Source organism: Polypterus senegalus, chromosome 2, assembly GCF_016835505.1.
Source record: "Polypterus senegalus isolate Bchr_013 chromosome 2, ASM1683550v1, whole genome shotgun sequence".
Taxonomy (NCBI): Eukaryota; Metazoa; Chordata; class Cladistia; order Polypteriformes; family Polypteridae; genus Polypterus; species Polypterus senegalus.
The window spans coordinates 276,901,367-276,922,452 of NC_053155.1; the positions used below are offsets into that span (position 1 = coordinate 276,901,367).

At 38.2% G+C, this 21,086-nt stretch overlaps 1 protein-coding gene across 1 annotated transcript in view; it reads left to right on the forward strand.

Moving 5' to 3' along the window:
• si:dkey-183i3.5 (uncharacterized protein LOC566445 homolog) overlaps positions 1 to 20,247 on the forward strand; it is a 35,471-nt gene extending 15,224 nt beyond the window's left edge. The window contains exons 5-10 of the mRNA XM_039745621.1: positions 476 to 652; positions 3,780 to 3,905; positions 9,642 to 9,755; positions 12,200 to 12,306; positions 13,187 to 13,479; positions 19,509 to 20,247. Coding sequence (XP_039601555.1) covers positions 476 to 652; positions 3,780 to 3,905; positions 9,642 to 9,755; positions 12,200 to 12,306; positions 13,187 to 13,479; positions 19,509 to 19,531 — 840 coding nt within the window. The 3' untranslated portion in view covers positions 19,532 to 20,247. The remainder of the gene's footprint in view (positions 1 to 475; positions 653 to 3,779; positions 3,906 to 9,641; positions 9,756 to 12,199; positions 12,307 to 13,186; positions 13,480 to 19,508) is intronic.
• The last annotated feature ends 839 nt before the right edge of the window (positions 20,248 to 21,086 follow it).

Sequence of the window (21,086 nt, forward strand, 5' to 3'; positions counted from 1 at the left end):
GATTATGCCGTTTAAACATTCATCCATTTGCTTTCTATCCTTCTGGGAACTGAATGTTAATCCAGCAGCAGATTTCCTTTAGATCTGTCGAAACACTTTACCTATAAAATGAGGCTGGGAAAAAAGATGAAACAAGAAGCGTATTGATCTATTGCCCTCTCTTTAAAGGAACCAAAATACCTCAAACCCCCATTAGACGAGTTTCAGTGTATGCTGTGGTCATTAGAGAGATGCCTTGTTCTTCCTTTTTCTGCCAGAATTAGTTTGTTATATCAGCTGATATCTAGCATGGCTGAAGTTCCACTAATATTTTCAGAAAGTAATATTTTATAAAAATGTAAATAAATTTGGTAGCCCTCTACTCCTCATATGTGATAGGAAAAGCATGAGCAACATTTTTAATAGGTATTTATTAATTAGTTTTGTCTTAAATGGTAGAATGAAATTGTTCCTTGTTTCTTTTTGTTTTCCTCAGAAAGTCAAGGAAGTTAGAAGTATTGTAACTGGAGGTATGAAGGCTGCATTCTCCATCTCAGTCGATAATGCCGCCCAGGCTTTGGACCTAACAACAGCTTTGAGTGACGTAAAGGCTCATTATGAGGCCTTAGCAGAGCGAAGCAAGCAGGAGTCCTTCACAGCCGTGCAAAACAAGGTATTTTGATGCATTGGTGATTAAAGTGATTGCATACTCACACATCTTTTTAACGCCTCTTTTAGAAGGGAAGACCCGAGGGATATGAGTAACACTTTTCATGAAATGATTTTCATTGCTGTAAACTGTCATTATGTCACCTCTTCCAAGATGTCTTGTGTTTTACATCTCTGTCTTGATCTTATACTTAACAAATAGAGGATATGTGGTTTAATCTGTAAGTTCAATTTCAGGCTCAAAACCAGTTAATGTGGTATATTAAGCTGTTCTCTTTGTTTTCTGCATACTGTGGGAAATACTGTATCATGATAAATTTTAAATCTTTTTTATTTACAATGGAATATGGTGAAGATCAACACTTAATGCTACAAGCTGCACATCTAAAACTCTGGTGTTAGTATGTCAAGTGCCAATGGATAAGGTACAAAACAGTGTAATGTCTGTTTAAATGAGGTCTGTTGTGGTACCAGCGTAAAAGACACTTTAGCTTCAGTGTACTATAATCAGTTGCCCTATTGCATGACAATCATGTTTTACTACATTTATTCCATTGTATGTAAGTTGGAAAGTTTGTCAAATATGCCTGACATCCATCCATTTTCCAACCCACTGAATCCAAACACTGGGTCACGGGGGTCTGCTGGAGCCAATCCCAGCCAACACAGGAACCAATCCTGGGCAGGGTACCAACCCACCGCAGGACACACACAAACACACCAACCCACCAAGCACACACTAGGGCCAATTTAGAATCGCCAGTCCACTTAACCTGCATGTCTTAGGACTGTGGGAGGAAACCGGAGCGCCCGGAGGAAACCCACACAGACACGGGGAGAATATGCAAACTCCACGCAGGGAGGACCCAGGACGCGAACCCAGGTCTCCTAACTGCAAGGCAGCAGCGCTACCACTGTACCATAGCATCTTCTAAGCCTGCTAAATCTTGAGGGTAGAAGCAATACTGTCTTCCAATAAGGAATACATAGGAAGTTATTTCTATACTTTCTCACTTACTTTCAAAATGTTCAGCCCCCAGGATGACTTTTCTGCCTCACTCTGTGCTGTTTGTGCAGCGTGGCCACAGAGAGCTTAAACAACTCAGCATATTTACATAAAAACTACATAAAAAGTGAGCTTTCATGTAGGCTTTTACTGGACGTACCTCATTGTACACTGAAATATATATAAAGGAAAATACAGGTATTTACAGGAAAGGCAATAAATAATGATTTAGAAAGCAATACATAGCAGAACATATACATTAAACAACAAAGCTTTAAAAGACACTTATAATGTGAGTGATTTACATGGGCAGATCGTGACAAAGAGAAGCGTCTAGACAAAGGTCCAAATTACTGTGTACCACAACTAACCAGACCCAGGGGTTTGTATACCTTAAAGATACGCTTCGGATGTGACCAAAACAAGAGATAAAGGGGTGCCTACGTGAGACACATGGGGTGCATTGTATTTCAATGTTCATTATGGGACCTACATGCTTTACATGAGTTTCATAGACATTTATAACACCACTGTGAGTGTGGGACGTGACTGACAGGTGTGATAATAAGTGACAAAACAAACGGGGAGCACAGTTCAACAAATAACAGTAATAGTTAATACGCAGGGCAGAACAATGACTTATGGAAGGTTTGGGAAAAGGGATCTTTTAATCAGAATTTCAGATAAGCAATCTAATTTGGCTATTCACAAGACAGGCCCCTCAACAATCTATGCGAAACATCATGTAATTCATCTAAAAACTGTACTACATTCATCTCGACTCAAGATCTCTAAAATGTGCCCAGGCCAAGACCCTAATTGTCAGTAAAGTTGCCATGTACCCAGTCAGGGTACCAGCAAGGATTTCGGAGGAGCATGTCTACAGCTAAAATCCACTGGCCTGGGTGCATGGCTGCAAGCGAGATTTCAGAAGGATCCTGGCTTAGATCAGCTTACAGGGTTGAGGAAAGTGAGTGTAGATGCTGTTACCTTCGAACATAAGTGAGGTGCGAGGTGTTAAGAATGTGCATACAAGTACTTCACAAAGTAGATGAGAGCATGTGGAATTGCATGGAAGGAGTCAGGGAAGTCCAGGGCACCAGCGCAGAGCAGATGTGGAGTGCAGAGAAATCATTTGGGAGCAATGTTCCTTTCTTTCTGCCCCAAAAAAACTTTAAGAACCCCCAAAACATAATTTCAGTAGATTTCACTTTTTGAAATTGTGAAATCACCTGCAAAATTACATTCAGGGTTAATCTCACTAGACTGTATGTGAAATATAACTGCTGTATTCAGGTATCAATAGTTTATACTTTTATTTTTTAGCTTTATCTACAGACGAATTAGGGTAGTTGTTTAAGCATAATTTGATAGAAAATATGGTCTTACTTAATATAAGTCAAATATTCTCTATCACATTATTTTTAATGTAGTCAATGTAATGTTAATAAAGGGAAAATAATGAATTTGTTTTTACTTTTGGTCTTTGATAATAGCCTGCTGATTATATGCCATCTTTCAACAGTGACATTCTCTTTAAAGCACTGGTATCAGTTATTAAGAAGTGACAGTCATTTCACGACTCTGTGGATCTTTGTTCTTCATGCATCTTACAATAAGTACTGCAACAACTTAGAAACTCACCAAAAAACATCTCACTGTATTTTCGTTTGATTTTCTTGAAGTGAATTTTGACATTATATTTGTTTATTTCCTTTTGATTTTGGTAAAGATTTCTGTTTGAACTCAGCTAGTCTGATTATATGTACCTCTGGAGAATTCTCTGTAAATGATGTCTTTGAAACATGAAAAAGTTCTAAAAAGATCACTGGGGAGAGATTGAATAAAATAAAATAATTGGGGACCATGTCTTCAAGGTCCAATATTTACATATCACAAAATCAGTAAGATGAGAAATCTGACAGTATGAGATGAAGTTATTGATAATTGCTGTACTGATAGTTTAAACTGTAGCAACACTACAAAAGTTTTACATCTGAACAAAATATTTATTACATTTTTTTAAAATTCATATGTCACAATCAATATTCATTTCTTTTAACTGATCAGGCATCATGGTTCGCATGATCATCTTGCTTTAAATTTGTTAACTTTCTTATTGAAGATCACAATGGCATCAGGAGCTTCACGGCCTAACGTTCAAGCCCTCACTTCAATAAAAGAAGAACTCCGACTTTACAAGCTGCAGATTGACTCCATCCAACGAGAGATTGATCGAGTGAAGAATGCGGTAAGTTTTCATGTGCCAGTTAACTGCAGTATTGGGCCACTAATTGAGCGTGGACAGTTGTTAACACAAGCTGTGGTTAATGGCATCTCATATTTCGTTAGTAGATATTTTTTTCATGTATTAAACATACAGTGTGATGCATTCAAACTTAAATCTAGTGGCGATCAATGGAAAATGTGATATCAATTAAAATATAAAGATGGAAATGAATAAAGTTCATAATTTATATTTTTACAACTGTTAAACTACTTATAGGGAAAAAGAATAAGGGCTCACCCTGAAAAGTAAGAAAGTATATCATTCTTCTTTGGTAAACACTTACTTCTATAAATGGTTTCGTGCATACAATATTTTAACAGTAAATATTTGCAATCTGTGAACGGTTTTTCAATTAAGTTAAAATTAATTGTAAATATGGTTGCATTATAAGGATTGTACTGAAATGAATGCCTCTTGGGACATAACTCTTTTATTAACAACACAAGACATGTGCAACTACATGCATGTGTAGAGTAACTCTTTGTCTACAACATGGTATAATTCAAAATGGTTTCTGCCAATAGCTTTGCATTTGTACCACCTTTGAAACCACTTATCATACCCACTTTGGAAAATCTCCAGTAAGCGTGAATCATGTCATCCACTCTGATTTGGTTTTCCTCGGTGACTGCAGTTGATGGCCTTCCACTGCATAGTCTGTCTTCAACACTGGTTTCACCATCTTTAAACTTTTTCATCCATCTTCACACATTACTCTCATCAACCATTGCTTCACTGTACACATTTCTAAACCTTCTGTGGATGATGGCAGCAGTACATCCTTCTTTGGTCAAGAACTGGATGACTGCTCATTGTTTCCGCTTCATATCCATAATAAGAAATGATGCCAGATATGCAATATCTGGTGGTGTAAAACCATCACATTTGGGTTAATAGTTTTGGAGAAAAGTACTCCAGTAACACCCTTGCAGTTTTATTAACTAATATAGTATCCTATTGATACAATAAACCAGTTGTAAAGTGAGTAAAATAAATAGTAATATAAATAATCAAATGAAGGATATTTGGCCACTAGGGAAAAGAGTAAAAAGATAAACAACTTTTATATCTATAATTTTTAAACTTTTTTTTTTCTACCAAAAGCAACATAATAGGCACACATTTATCACAAGCTATTTGCCAACTACTTCTTATGCGGTGTGATTTAAGGAGTGCACACCACTACAGTAGGCGGAATAAAGCTGCTGGCTCAGTCTGTTGTGAGTGATTTTAATTAGACACTGCTACCTGCTCTGACCTCTTTAGACAGATTGCAGTGACTGCTTTACGCTTGGTCTCTGAGGTGTAATTTACTCAAAGCTTAGCTAAGGTTTTATCTCTGCAGCATCTGTTTCTTTAGGCTAGTGGAATGACTTCAGAGCATCTTCTCTACTTTTCAGGTTTCCATATTATTAAAAGTTTCACAAGAAAATGAAAAGTGTAATCCATTTCATACATTCTTTAAGACAACTACTTCATTATGAGCTGGGCTGAGGGGCACCACAGCCGATCCCAGCTAAAACGGATAACTTGTTTGATGGAACACCCATTTGACTTGACCTTTATTATGAAAAACATTGCTCTCTGTTTGCATGCAAAATGAATAGTGCATCTTATTGTGCTTCTCTCTCAGTATACACTTTTGGGGGAATTCTGGGCCACTGTACAAATTACTTTAAGTGCTCTACCAGTTAACAGCCAGAATAACCTCTGTTGCCACAATTGGAATAACCGCACTTGAGATCGTTAGGTTATGTTATTCTTTACTGGTTCAAAGGCTGGTCTGTTACGGCACAACGGTCATGAAGCGTGTTTCCACGAGGGCCCATAAGATCCTCATTGTTGGGGACCCGAGTGGCTGGACCAGGCCAAGGGGTCACCCATGTAACACCTGGCTGCAGCAGATAGAGGGTCATTTCCAGAGGGTGGGACTGGACCACATGTCTGCCCAGGAGGTTGCCAACTGGGATCCCAAGTTGCATGCTTCCCAACTTTACTTGACTTCGTTAGGTTATGTTATTCTTTACTGGTTCAAAGGCTGGACTTTACTCTAGCAGTAGTTAGCATGATGGAGAAGATGAACCTTGAACGGAATTCACAGTGCCAGGCCATTTTAAAATAAACAGTTCAGCACTATGTCTTTAGACAGACATACCAGCCAGGAATTGAATCACACACCATGTTCTGCAAGGATTTAAACCATAAAAAGATCAAAATAATGTTAAAGAAGAAAATGAAATAACATTTATTCATTCACTTTCTGAATTTAATTATTTCAGTACAATAGTGAGGGGGAAGCAGATATTTTCCTGGAAGCACGGAGCACAAGGAGCCAACGTCTGACATGGCATTAGGCCATCACTGAGAAGACTTACTCAATTACTGAGACAGGGCCAAATTAGCATCACCAATTAACCTAACCTTGGGATTTTGGAGAAAAGCCTGCAGAGATGTGGGGAGAACATGCAAAGGCCACTCAAACGGTGACTGGGATTTTAAACTCGATGCTGCAGTTATGAGGCAGCAACACCATCGTGCCCCTAGATATCCTGTCGGCAACAACATAAAGAAGGATAGTGACATTTATAGACAGAAACAGTCAGAGGACAAAACTGGGAGATTGAGCTAATCAGATTGTCTAACTACAGGGCACAAGATGGGAGACAGAAACCGAGAAATGAGAGGACACACTCAAATACCAGGAGATTAAAAATAAAAAAAAATTACAAGAACAAGGTATAGAAAGAGTTTTGGCATCCTAAAGTCGGGTGCCACAGTGTTGTTTTGGACCTGTTGCCAATTACAACGTGATCAGCGCCGCGTCTCCTACAGAATGCTAGGATTGTTTCCATAGATGTGGAAGACGTGAACAACAGAAAACAGTGGCGCCCATCGGGCTGCAAAATGGTGTGGAGGTATACAAAAATAAACAATCAACTTTAAAACAAAGCGTTAAATTAGAAAATTGATAGAATTTTCAGATTTCTTAATCTACAAAACCCCCCAAATCCATATTTAGATCATGGCTAGGGATGTTACAAAGAATGAGGAAAATAAAAATAACTAACATAACACCTGAAATGTTGTGATGTGAACCTTTATTAATGTGAAAGTAGACCATTAGGAAAAAGAAAATCCCTTGAAACTTACAATCAAAAGTCTGTCGCCTCCAGCTAAATGAATGCTTTAGTTACTCAATGAAAACCTATTGGGTTCCACTTCTGGCTTAAATAAACCTACAGACTTTTAACATACAATACTCTCCTTTCTAACTTCTGTCCAGTACACGATGTTTTAACAGTGACAATTCTGCTGCTATAACAACATGTGTGTTTATGCCTGCTAACGTGTAGGTTTAGATAGTTATAATCATTATATAAAATGTTATTAAATAGGTGTGCATATTTAGCTACTGTTACTTTTGCATGCATTTTTTATTTAACTAAGTCTGTAAAGTCACTCTCATTCTGTTGTCAACAGCAATTGTTCCCAAACTCATTCCTGGGGACCCTCTGTCGCTACAGGGGGTCCTAACCTAACTAAGCGAGCTTTGATTTTTCAGTTTCTGTGTTTTGGGGTCAATGCAAAAATTACAAACTAAATCTGGCAAATGTTTGTTTGAAAATGTACTAAGCATTTACATGGGGATAAATTAGTTGTTTTTTTTTTTACCTTTTGTTAAACTGTATTTCATCATAATTTTCTTTCTTTTTTCCAGGCATTCTGTTTATTTAATCCATTATTTACTAATAAGCACATTAATGGGCCAGAAACTGAAGTAGTTGCAGCTTTTCATCATTCAGTGTCTTCTACAAAGATGTCTACTGTGCTTGTTGTTAGTTGTCACTGTTAGGGTAAAATGAAGGGGGCAAACACAGAAAAGGGCAAAAAAATAAAATCAACAAAAGACAGGTAGGCAGTTAAAGCTATAGCAAAAATAGAAGTACGTCAAATGACTTATACATGTAAAAATTACACTGCTGCACTTTTCTGAATGCAAAATAAGAAAAGGGAACAAATAAGATCAACTAATAGCAGTTATTATTAATGATTGTGAATTTGGTTGGCACAAAAACCTGCAGCTACATGGGGTCCCTGTTCTACATCATAATCCATCCATCCATCTTCTAACCCGCTGAATCCAAATAGGGTCACGGGGGTCTGCCGGAGCCAATCCCAGCCAACACAGGGCACAAGGCAGGAACCAATCCTGGGCAGGGTGCCAACCTACCGCAGGACACACACAAACACACCAATCACACACTAGGGCCAATTCACCTAACCTGCAAGTCTTTGGATCGTGGGAGGAAACCGGAGTGCCCGGAGGAAACCCACGCAGACACGGGGAGAACATGCAAACTCCACACAGGGAGGACCCGGGAAGCGAACCCAGGTCCCCTAACTGCGAGGCAGCAGCGCTACCACTGTGCCACCGTGCCACCCACATCATAATCATTTTATTATTTAGTAGTCCTGTGCACATCTTAACGGCTCATTTTCAGTTTATCTATTTTCTCACTCCTTTGTTTAATAAAATGACGCTAAAACATTAACCAACTGAAATGTGCATCTGACAGAGACTGATCCCAAGTTCACAGACCCCTGGGTCCAACAAAACATTGGGCCCCCCTAACATCACACTTGTTGCCAGCAACAACCAAATGACAATGTTTATTTGTATTTATAAAACAGAAAACATAACTAATACCTTCATTATACTGCAATAGCTTTGTAGATGCCATATAACATGTAATTTGCAGAACAATAGTTTATGTTGGGATTAGCATGCTGCATATGCAGAGCTGGTAATTAGTGAAAAACACAAGAGCCTACACAAGTTTTGCATTCAATTATTGAACACAAATAAAACTTGACTTGCTTGTATTGAATGTTATTTGATTTTAATAAAATCAATAAAATGCAAAATAATAATAATTATAATTGAACACAAATACAAAATACTCTGCAATAATAGGCCCCACTATAAAGCAAATTGTGAAATAATGTGATAATTGTTTGGCTGTCTTCTTTTCCCATTAGCGATGACAAAAATAAGAGTTTCTAGATTTCTCACACTGAGACTGTCCTCTTGAAAGTCAAACATGCAGGTCACCTCTGGATTTTGCTAATGCGAAATGTGTGGCGACCTTCACAGCTTGTGCTCTTAAACATCTAGGACTGCGCTGGCAGTGAGGTGTGCCAGACCAGTTTTGTACAGCTACATAAAATAGCATTATAATCATCAACAGTATTTTGTGTTTAATATCCTAATACAACCAACCACTGTAAGAACAGCACATATCACAAGTTCTAAATACAATAGATAGAAAGCAAAAGAAATATAAACTAATAATTCACAAATCCTACCTTACAGAGGTCTCCTCCTTGTTTGTGTTCCTCACAGATCTTTACCAATGTCATTACAAGTTGTGGGATCCATGTATGATAGCAGGGTATCATAGTAATAGCCATCATCATGGAAGAAATACACAACTTATTTTCTGATTTGTATTGTAAAGTATTATTATCTACCACCCTAACTAATAATTTAATATAAATATCTTTGATTCACTTTGTGAAGAAAAACTTGCGAACATTTGTTCTAAATTTACCATGAACCAGCTATTATCTTTGTTGCATTGTGTTTGACTTGCTGTTTATTTAATTATTATTTTGTTTTTCTTTTTTTTTTTTTAGAACTTGCAGTTGGAGTCTCAAGTATCAGATGCAGAGGTAAATGCAAACAGCCACACTGACCAGTATCAAGATCAAGTAAACACACTGAAAGCACAACTGGATGATCTCAGAAAAGTGAGCATAAGCTGTCTTTTATTGTGCTGTACTTGAGCAGCTTTGCTTCCTCTGTTTCTATCATTGCTTCTTTTCACGTGCAGAACACATTAAAAAATCTACCCCGCTCTCTTTTTTAAGACTCTTATTGCAAAAAGCCGAAGGTAGTTTAACTTGATATTATCGAGAGGATAGCAGAGTGCTTTATTGTACCACGCGCACATTTTTCCCCGAAAATTAGCATTAGAAAATCAAGTGCGCGTCATACACGAGGAAACGTGTCTGTAATGTCTGTAATGTTTACTTCTACTGCATGGGCTCGCAGGCTCTCTCTCTCTATCTCTTTCTTTCTCTAATCACTTCCTATACAATCACAACGCGCGTCGTACACGGGGCAAAACGATTTTCGCGATTTTCTTTGTAAAAATTAGGGTGCGCGTCTTACACGAGGGCTTTCATTGGAAAGGATTCCAGTCACATTCACCCCAATGGGCCAACCTAGAAAAAAAGTGGCAGCATCCCCTCTGCCCATAATGCACTCTGTTAACTGAACGGGCGGCCAGATACAGAATTGGGAATAATTTTGAAACTGTTTCATTTCTAAATTAAAGGGTTGCAAGTCTTTTAATCAGTGCAGTATTTCAATTGCATTTGGTATTATGTTCAGAAATTTGCATTTATTCCTTTGGTAAGTTAGAGTAAATTGAGCCCGCTCCACAAGGACACTTTTATTTATTTATTTGTCGAACTATTAACATATTAATAGCTTGGGCTATATCAGATTCATACCTAAATGATTACTACCTTTTCTCATTCAGGTAATTGTTGACCCTATTTCCTTTGCTGTGTAGTGTTAATGAGAAACAGCTCTTACTAGTGGTTGAACTACTGAAGCCACATGTCATACTTCTTTTTACTTTCACGTGTATGAAGTATAGGGAAAGTATTGTAATTGTCCAAAGATTCAATGTCGAGATTTTGATGAATCTCAACGTTTTTAGACCTCCCTGACTTCCACGTATACGAAGTGTAGGGAAAGCATTGGAAACCTCCAAAAATTCCATTTTGAGATTTTGATGAATCACATCATTTTAAACCTCCCTGAGTCTGAGTTACCATTTTTGGAATTATGTCTGTGTGTCTGTGTGTGTGTATGTAAACACGATAACCTGAGTACGCTTTCATTTAGGCCAACTAAATTTTGCATACAAGTATTGGTACAAAACGTAGATTTCTATCACCTTTTGGGCTATTTCCACTAACCCGGAAGGGGTACTTTACCTTTTATTCATGCAGCTGCAGAGTCCGATTTATTCAACTTTAATTTTATAAAAATTGTTCAATACAGTCGATTCCTGTTAATCGGACAACATTGGGACGTGATCATTTTGGTCCTAATAACCGGCTGGTCCGATTACACAAACAAGCCCTATACATGTGCAACAAAAACGGGATGTGCTATAAGTAACATATTAAAATGTCATTATGACTTTTATTGTGCTGCACACGCGTATGACGAACGTACAAACAAGAACTACGTAGATGTACATGTACGGTTGCTTACAACTTTGTTTATTGAAAAAGAAATCTACAAATTCTTCGAAACGATCTACACGACACTCAGCATGCAAAGCACAATAAAAAAGGTTACATTACCAAATTCCAGTCAACGTTTGAAGAACTTGTCTAGTGTGATCTGACGCATTCTGTTTATGCACTGCATTTGTTTTCCACTCGACTTCATGTTGCTGGCTACTGGGCGGTGCATTTTAGGAAAGAAAGGGCAGGCATGTTCACCCCCACTGGTTTGCACTTGGTACAAATTTTCCGACTTCCTGACCTTTGATAAAAGCATAAATTCTCCTGGGGAGCCCAGGGATCCTCCCGATGTCGCTGACCTGCTTTACATCCGCTTTCCACTCGCGACTTGTGGCTTCTTTTTCTTATTCTCTGTCACGTTCTTTGGTCTGATTAAACAGAATTTTGGTCGAAATAAGCGAACAATATTAGCCTTATGTAATATGATCTGTTTCGGTTCTTTAGGATTCAGTCCGAATAAGCGGCTGGTCCGATTAACCGGTGGTCCAATTAACCGGAATCGACTGTATACATTATTGTTAATTTGATTTGCTTTGTTGTTGATGGTTCTTTAATGTACATAATATAAAAATATAATCATTGTCTTGCGGTTTACTACTAAAATATCCATCCCCATATCTGAGTATACGAGAAAGTCAGGGGAGACCACTCCCGATTTTTTATATACTCAATATACTGTATCAAGAGAGAGCACCCCAGAGAGAAACACATGTCTGAAGTGTGGACAGTTAGCAGGGTTCCTTGATCTTTTCCTTTTGAACTCACAAGCCTGCACTTTTTATTTCATTTAATTTTATATTTCCAAGTATATTTTCTTAGAGAAATTTGATTTTTTTCAAAGAATGGGTTTAATCTGTGTCTTGCAGCAAATTGCTCACTATGGGCAAGAATACCAGGAGCTGCTGGCTAGCAAGATGGCACTGGAAGTGGAGATCACAGCATACAAAAAGCTTTTGGACAGTGAGGATGCCAGGTATTACAATTCAAATATAAGCTAGACTTCCATGGTGTTTTATTTTTTTGAACTAAAGGATTTCAGACGTATCAATGAGGCTTGTTTACAAGTATTGAAAGTAAATCACTGTCTAACAACAGTGAACAACACCGTGAAACTACAGTAGGACTTGAATCAAAATACTGGTGCTTAGTCTATCACCTCATTCCAGAGGCTACACCACCTGGACACGTTGAGAGATTTGCTGTGATGGAACTCCTAACAGACACTTAACAATATGTGGCAAATTAAAAAAGAAAAAAACTAAACTTTCAGTTCAAGACACAGTAGATGGGTTCTTTTGCAATTTGAAGCAGCATAAATCACAACCAAGGTCAGAACTGCTATAGCATGAGATATGTAATTGAAGCTAATTTAAGGAATGACATGTAAATAATTAATACAGAGTGACTTTAAACACAAAAGTCAGCGCAGTCTGTTTTCGTAAAGGGAAACACATTTTTTCCAGTCATGTCTATACTGTGATTTGTAAAACCAGCCACTGTGGAAATCTAGTGATATGATCAATAGATCAATCCATCAATTTCTATTTGATGCAGCACATTTCAGAGCTTGCAGTATTCAGTACACTGGAAAAGGCAGATTATGTGAAATGTTTGTTATTTATCTGCAGTACTTAAAGAAGCAAATGTCACTTCTATATTGGTTTTATAATGTAACAATTTACTGCATATCTTACACATGTTCTGGCTTAACTGGCATTGGAAAGATACAAATCATGAAGCGTTTTCCAGTTTTTAAAGCTAGCCAATAGTGCTGAATTTTAATTTAAATAGGACAAGTATTTTTACATATAAGTTCATAACATTGAACTAACCCTCTTCTGGTATAATTGCAGGCTGAACTCTGGTGGTGGAATTACAGTTCATATGTCTAAGACCACTGTTAGTGGAGGTGGAGGAGCAGGGGCCGGAGCTGGTCTTGGAGGAGGACTCGGCCTGGGCTTAGGAATTGGAGGAGGTCTTGGAGGAGGCCTTGGAAGTGGCCTTGGAAGTGGCCTTGGAAGTGGCCTAAGTGGAGGCCTGGGAAGTGGTCTTGCTCTTAGTCTAGGTGGAGGTAGCTTCGGAATGGGTGGTGGAGGCGGCAGCAGCAGCAGCAGCACTTTCACTTCCAGCCTTAATGCCAGCTCTCGTGAGTATAACTTTTGGTAATTGATTGGTGTAGTTTATTGGGATAATATTCAAAGAGAAAGTTATGCACTCCTGTTTTTTAGAAACTACTGCAATGAAGTAATGCTGCATATTTTATGGACTCTTTTTCTTGGAATCAGGCCTGTGTAATTTTAATTATTGATACAACAAAATGAGGAGTTTTAACTACCTTAACTAAGGGAACATTCTATTAGCTTGACAGATTAGCAAAGGACTTTGGGGGAAAGTCGGTACAGTGACATTAGCTCTTGTTAGGGTCTCTCTATTTGACTGTTAACCCACACCGAAAATGTTGTTTATTTTAAAGGTTTTTCCATACACCTGTCTCTCATCCCATAACCTGAAGCCAGTCTTCCTGTGAGCCAGTGACCTACAATTCTGGCATTGTAATGTATTGTAGTAGTAGTGCTATTGTGACATGTACAGACAATAGTGACATTCTCACTGCAAGTCCAACCACAAAATGGTGAAAAGGGGTGATAAGGCCTCAAGAATCACACAGGCCAGACCTGAACTTCAATAAGTTTGTCTCGAAAATAGGCTTCCCCCTAGGTAGCCAGACCCTAAACTCAAAAGGCAGGTGTTAAATGTTCAAAATTGGCCTCAGACTTTAAAAGTTCAATGAACACTTAACAATAGAAAAATGCCCTGCAGGGGAGAAGAAATCTTCAAACTTCTGGCTTTACAACAACACCAAACAAGGTTTTATTATACTTTATAAGAGAAGGAAAACAGAAAATGTAAGCAAAAAGGGCGTCATGGTTGTCCCACCTTTTGGGGTTGCACCCATAAAATATAATGAATATAGCTTTAATGCAGAATGTGTTTAATGTGAATTTAATGCAGAAATTCACAATAATAATAATGAAACAGCATTTACAGTATAGCAATATTAACAAAAATTACATGAAAAATAATACAACAAAAACAACAGAAATGATAACAAAAAGGAAAATAAACATACGCTTTGGAAAAAACTTAAGTTGAAACATAATGGCCACTGTCTGGAGTTATGATAAGCAAAAATGTATTATTGGGAATGTAAATATCAAAACAACATATAAACTTTTTTCAAAAGTACAAATAGAACTTAAATATCTTCATATACAGTATATATAGGGGAGGGTCATAAAGTGTTCTGTGTTCTATCTGATCTGAACCCTCAAAGCCACATTTAAACCCTATTATTATATTTCTCCAAAAACATAACTAAATTCATGGCAATGACTTCTAATCCTAATAAACGTTTATTCATTTTATACAAGTAGGTTTATGGAGTTATACCTATTTTAAATTAGACATCTGAAATAATAACAAGAAAAAGTTATATCAAAAGTCATCAGCAGATAAATACCCTTTTAATAATGAACCATTAGAAAATGGTTTTGTGTCCTCTGAATATCAAAAGGCAATAGAAACTTAAGGTAACCTAAGAGGTTGACATTCACCCCGCGTGATATAAATCATCTTAAACTCAACACATGCCTGACAAAATCCTGAAATTGTAGATATAATGTATAAGAGAGCTTTTACTTGCATGTATGCTGAGTCTGTGAGTCATAATGTCGTCTGTTAGGCTGCCATAGTCAGATGTGTATCTGTCAGTTAACTGAATTGGCCTGTTCTGTGAGTAATGCAGCACAGAAGGACCGAATTAAGACCTCTGTTCTATAAACATAAGAACCTTTAATTTCATTGCATTAAAATATGATAAATTATATAAAACAAATTACACAAAAGCTTGAGAACAGTTGTAAGAGAAAAACTACAGTTTTGAAGATAAAAATTGTGATATGGGTGAAAGAGTTATAATAAATGGTAGCATCTAATAAATATAAAAATGTGAAAAGTAAACTTAAATTATAATATTTAGTAATTGTACCAAGACAAAGGTTAAAATGATACAATACAAGTCAAAGGTAAACATTTAGTTTTGTAAATAGTACTTGTAGTAGAGCAAAATTATACAACATTTTCAGCAATGTATTTTCTAGCCAGTTACCTGTACTAGTGTGAGGTCAGTAAAGTGAGTTACGTGCTATCTGTATATAGATAAAGGTTAATTGTCAAGTGCATAATATGAAGTCAGATAAAAAATATTCCAAGATAAAAAAGTACATTACTACATATAATTTCAGGAAGGCACAGTTCTTCAAATGCCTTGGACTGAAATTCTGGTCCAGTTGTAGTCTGCATTGACCTTCTCTCCATATATGTTGGGATGTTCTCTGGATACTTCACTTTACTGTACCAACCAATGAAGAGTGATAAGTATGCAGTTAATTCGAATGGTCCATGTATAGACTGTTTCAAGGTGGCAGCTTGGCGGGGTTCAAAGGCACATTCATGTATGTACATTTACAAGATGACTGTGGTTTGCAAAGAGTAAATTGCATAGAAATGTGTGTATGCCATGTTCTATTAATCACATTTTTTTGTGTAAACATTTTTTTTTTGTTGTATTCATTCTTTCACAATCGAATCCAAACAAAATTTTATAAATGAGACCCCCGGTTACACCACCACTCTGTAAAATCAGCCTACAAGCTATCAAATATTTGAAAGGCATCACCTGGTGGGATGTTCATGTGAAATTAACCATTTGGACAGTCACGTTTCTAACATCTCCCATAGCTTAAGAAAACTTCAAAACCACAGCAGTGATTCTTGTCTTTCCTGATTCTTATGGACAGCTATATCTTGTTGATGCTAAATAATGCAATTGGTTACAGTTGGTCAAGACAATTAAATATTTTCATTTTTAGTTCTTTTTATTTAACCATGCTTATGAACAGTGGAGGGCAGCACATTGGTGCAGTGATAGCATTGCTGCCTCACAGTAAGGAGACCAGGGTTCATGTCCTGGGTCCTTCCCACATGGAGTTTGCATGTTCTCATCGTGTCTACATGAGTTTTCACCAGGTGCTCCAGTTTCTTCCCACAGTCCAAAGACATGCAAGTTAGGTGAATTGGCGATGCTAAATTGGTCCTAGTGTGTGGTTGGCGAGTGTGTGTGTGTTCACCCTGTGATGGATTGGTGCCCTGTTCAGAATTTGTTTCTGCCTTGTGCCCTTTGCTAGCTGGGATGGGCTCCAGTCGATCCTCATAACCTTGTTCAGGACTAAGCTGATTAGAAAACGACTAACTGACAAAATAGTGGAGTGGGAAGATGGTTTCAGCTGAGGATGCTGCGGCATCCTTTTTTTCTTTTCAAATTTTAAAGAGTGTTCATTGATTTGTTTATCAGTCAAAAGAGGGATGTTTCTGCAACTTTCACATCCCACTTCCCACACTTATACAAACATACAAGCGGATAACCGTGTGTTTATTATCCAGGTGGGTGTAGTCTGTTTCAGCTGAATGCTGAATGTGTCAGTTCAATCAATTCAAATGATGATTCCTCTTGAAACCTGATAAGTATTAAGTGATTATACATGGATCAAAAAGTAAGTACAGCAATGCAGGCTAAGGGGCGCTATAGCACTCTTAACAGCATACTTCACAAATCTAGATGCATGATGCAATAGGAAATAGATTTTTTCGTTCTGAAATCTTTTTGTTTTTCAAACAGAAAACCCTGCTGGCCATTAAAATTGCAACACTGGGAATAACGTGTCATAATGGTCCTAAAGTTGCAGGATGGATAGGCATCATGATAGAGTGTGAAAATGAAATTTAGGAAAGTGCAAAAGTGCTACACGTGGGCAAAATGAACATCAATTATAAATGCAAGATGGGAGACACTGCCATGCAGGAAGCGACCTCTGAAAAAGATTTAGGGGTTTATGTTGACACAATGTTTTTATCGTCTAAGCGAAGTGCAGATGCAATTCGAAAGGTAAATAAAATGTCAGCGTATATCATAATAATAAATTGAGGGACATTATGCTTGGACTATACAGTATAATGCACTACTGAGGCTGCATCTGGAACATTTCTGGACACCAGGGTACAAAAAAGACATAGCAGCACTTGAAGTTCTGCAGAGGAGAGCAACCACATGCATCCCATGACTTAAGGATATGTTCTGCTCCAATAGACTCAAACCATTAATCATGTTTAGTTTCGAAAAGAGAAGACTGTGTTTATAATAAGGTATTAATAAAGTAGATCCAGCAGAATTCTTTCATCTTAACTCTGAATCACATACTCATGCACAGCATTGGAAATTAAGCGGAAGTGAATTTAGGACTGAAGCCTATAAGCTATTCTTTATGCAAAAAGTTGTGGGACTCTGGAACAAAGCACTAGAAGTTGTATAAGTTGAAGCTCGATGGACTGAATGACTTCCTCTTGTTTATCAAATTCCTTATGTTATTATGTAGAAATACAGCACATATGCCAGGAATAAAGCCTCCTGGACTTTTCCACAGTGGGTTTAAATGGTGCCTGCAAAGGGTACCTAACTTACTGATTTTTTGCAGTTAGTGTACTCTAAGGAACCAAACATGTCCCAGCAAAGAGGACAAAAGCCATAAGTCCAGCTCTCACAGTTTGAGTGAGGAGTAATTTTGGGAAGATGTGCAGGCAGTTTATCTTTTCCAGGTCATTGGCACTCATGTTGGACAGAACACAAGCACACTGACTAGAGTATGGCATTGATGTGTAGAGGTGGATAGAACATACCGAAGTGAGCAGTCTGAAGCACTCTACCGCATGAAAAAATGGGATGACAGAGATCTTGGGCACATGGCAGTAATGGCCCAAACAATCACATCATAGATCCTAATCCAACAGTTCAGGTCTGTCACGTGTCAACGGGTATCTGCATGCACTGTTCAATGCCATTTGCAGCAGTAGGGCCTCTTCACTCATCACCCTTTGAAATGGATACCCTTGACCTTAACAAACAGGTAATAATACCAAGAATGTTGCCAATGGTAGGATAACTGACATTGAATTGTGTTTATAAATGAGTCCATCTTCAATTTTCTGAACCATAATAGACTGATCCGTTTCTGGAGGCACAGTGGCAAAATATCCCTGGAGGCACATGCATTTTGTAGCACAGGCCCAGCAGCAGGTGTTACGCTGTGGGGTGCCATTGGCCATTCTCACCTCAGACTCATTGATGGCACCTTGACCAGGCAGCGATACATCACAGGAGTGTTAGAGGCTAAGGTGGTTCCCTATATGCAGAGGTCCCTTGGTGCCATATTCCAGCAGGGCAATGCTCAGCCATATGTGGCATGACACATCCTACAGTTCCACCATGTGCCTCTTCTTCCCTGGCTCACACATTCACCAGATTTGGTCCTCATTCCCAGAGCATGTCTGGGACACTGTCAGACAACAACTGGCATGCCAGAGACCACCAGCTGTTACCAAATATGAACTTTGGGCACATATAGGGTCTGCCATTTTAGAAACACACAAGCAGTTCCTTCTAAGCAGTTAATTCCACCTGAGGTGGAAACACCAAATACTGATTATTGTGCATTCCACACGTTAACTGAGCTAAACCTTTAATCATGTACGCCATGTATCATAAGTAATCTGCCATATTAATATCCCTTTGATATTGCATATTATTTTTGGGTGTTGAAATTGTAATGGCCAGCAGTGTACCTTGAGCTTTAAACTCAGACATTGTCTGCTTCACTTATCACATATTTCAGAGTCATAATTACATGCAGTAATAGAAATTCTTGCAATTGCCTTGAGTCCATCTGTTTAAGTGTCCATTTTACATAATAGACACCTCATTTTTTGTGCTATAGACGCCCCACCGAAAGCACTAATAAGTGTGAGATTGTGAATATGACCTTCTGTTTCACTTATATGAGAATTAATGCAATTTATGGCTGTTTATTTTTAAAACTGTATCTAACCTCTTTAAAATGCAGCCCAGCTATACTTGATGTGAAATGTGACCTTAATTTATGATCTTAAAGCTGTACCGTAACTGTGCTGCAGTCTAACTTAAAAGCTTTACCATTGCAAGGATTTTACATCCCAGTAATCGAGTATGTCAGACTTCTCTAACCTTATTATACTTCATTTTTTCAGTTTCATCCTCCGCAGTCTACTGAAAAATACCTGAAATCAAGCAAACTGAGAGAACTTTTAAATCATCTACTTTTCCCACTGACTCGATGACCTCATTTCTGGCAAGCAGTGCAAAATGGGACAATGGCCTAAATGGAAATGCTCTCTTCCTTTGTGGAGTAAACTTCTAGTCATCCTGCCTTTACAAAAAAAATAAAAATAAATGGGATTATTCTCATACATAAGTCACATTTAGCTATGAAAGCATCTGTACTCAAAAAGATTTTTTTTTCCTGTCGATGCTTTCTGATGAGTGTTTCTGCATTTGTCTCCCTTTCTGATGTTTCTGCTTTTGTCAAAACCCCTGAGCAGTGAGAAGAATACCAGACAGCTCAAAATGTCGGCTCCATAAAAGTAACGCATTTGATTTTAAAACAGGACTCATTTCTAATACAAGCTTGTTAACATCAAATAGCATGTCATTGTTCAATAAATTACAGAAAAATTAAGAAGCTGCATTCATGCTCACAATACTGGCTGTAAGCTCCGTGTTCAAACATCAACGTGATAAACAGAATGGTCTGAGGTCACTTTTTTTTTTTTTTTATGAGAGAAATCTATGTGGAGAGTAATGTGAAAAAAAATCCCACTCTAGGACTTGACCCGGAAAGAAGAGTTCAGAATGTAAGGAGTTGAATCCAGTGTGACTGTGTCCAGTGTTTTGTGATGCACAATAAATACACACCATTGCTCACCCTTATGCAGCCTGTGATTGTGTTTCTTTATTAATGGACAATAAAACCTGATTTAGTACTTGCTATTGTATTATTGGTAGTAAAAGTTTACCACATTTTTCTAATCTTCCAAATTGTCATAGTCTCAAGCAAATGAACAACAAAATAAGGACATAAAACAGGAGATTGTACTGACTATATGGTAATTTTATGAACAAGGGTACCATTATTTGGTGTTGCAATTCTTAGGAAAAGTACTTTGTAATTAAAGTACTTGTGGGTCACCGTTAACAATGAATTCAAGATTGACATCTACTGTGGCAGACAACCAGGGACCTTGCCCCACTGGGACGCCTGGAACAAGGAAGGACTGGGAGAGAAGCAATATATTCCTCTGGACGCAAGAGGACAGCCCCCCTGGATTCCATCAGGGCCACTGATACAGAGCTGGGAAGCTCATCCTAGTGGTAGTCTGTGGTCGCCACCAGGGGGCACCTGGATGGTTCCTGAGCCATGAACCGCAGCAGGAAGTGCTGTCGGAACAGGAACCAGATACTCCTGGAGTGCTTCTGGGTGCAAGGGCAGCACTTCTGCCACACCAGGAAGTGCTGCCGGAAGATCACCTGGAGCACATCCGGGTGTGCCTCACTCCATTTGGGGAGCCGGAGTCGGGTGGAATAGGATGGAGCTTGTGATGGGAGAAGTAGAGGTGGCAAAAGGAAAGAAAGGCAAAAGGACTGTGAGCAATATTGGGGATTTTGTGCACTGTGTGTGTCGTGTAAATAAACGGGTGTGCATTTAGACATCTGGAGTCCATGTCTGTCTGAGTCGGAGGCTGGTCTTTCGCACTCCATCCATCTACATC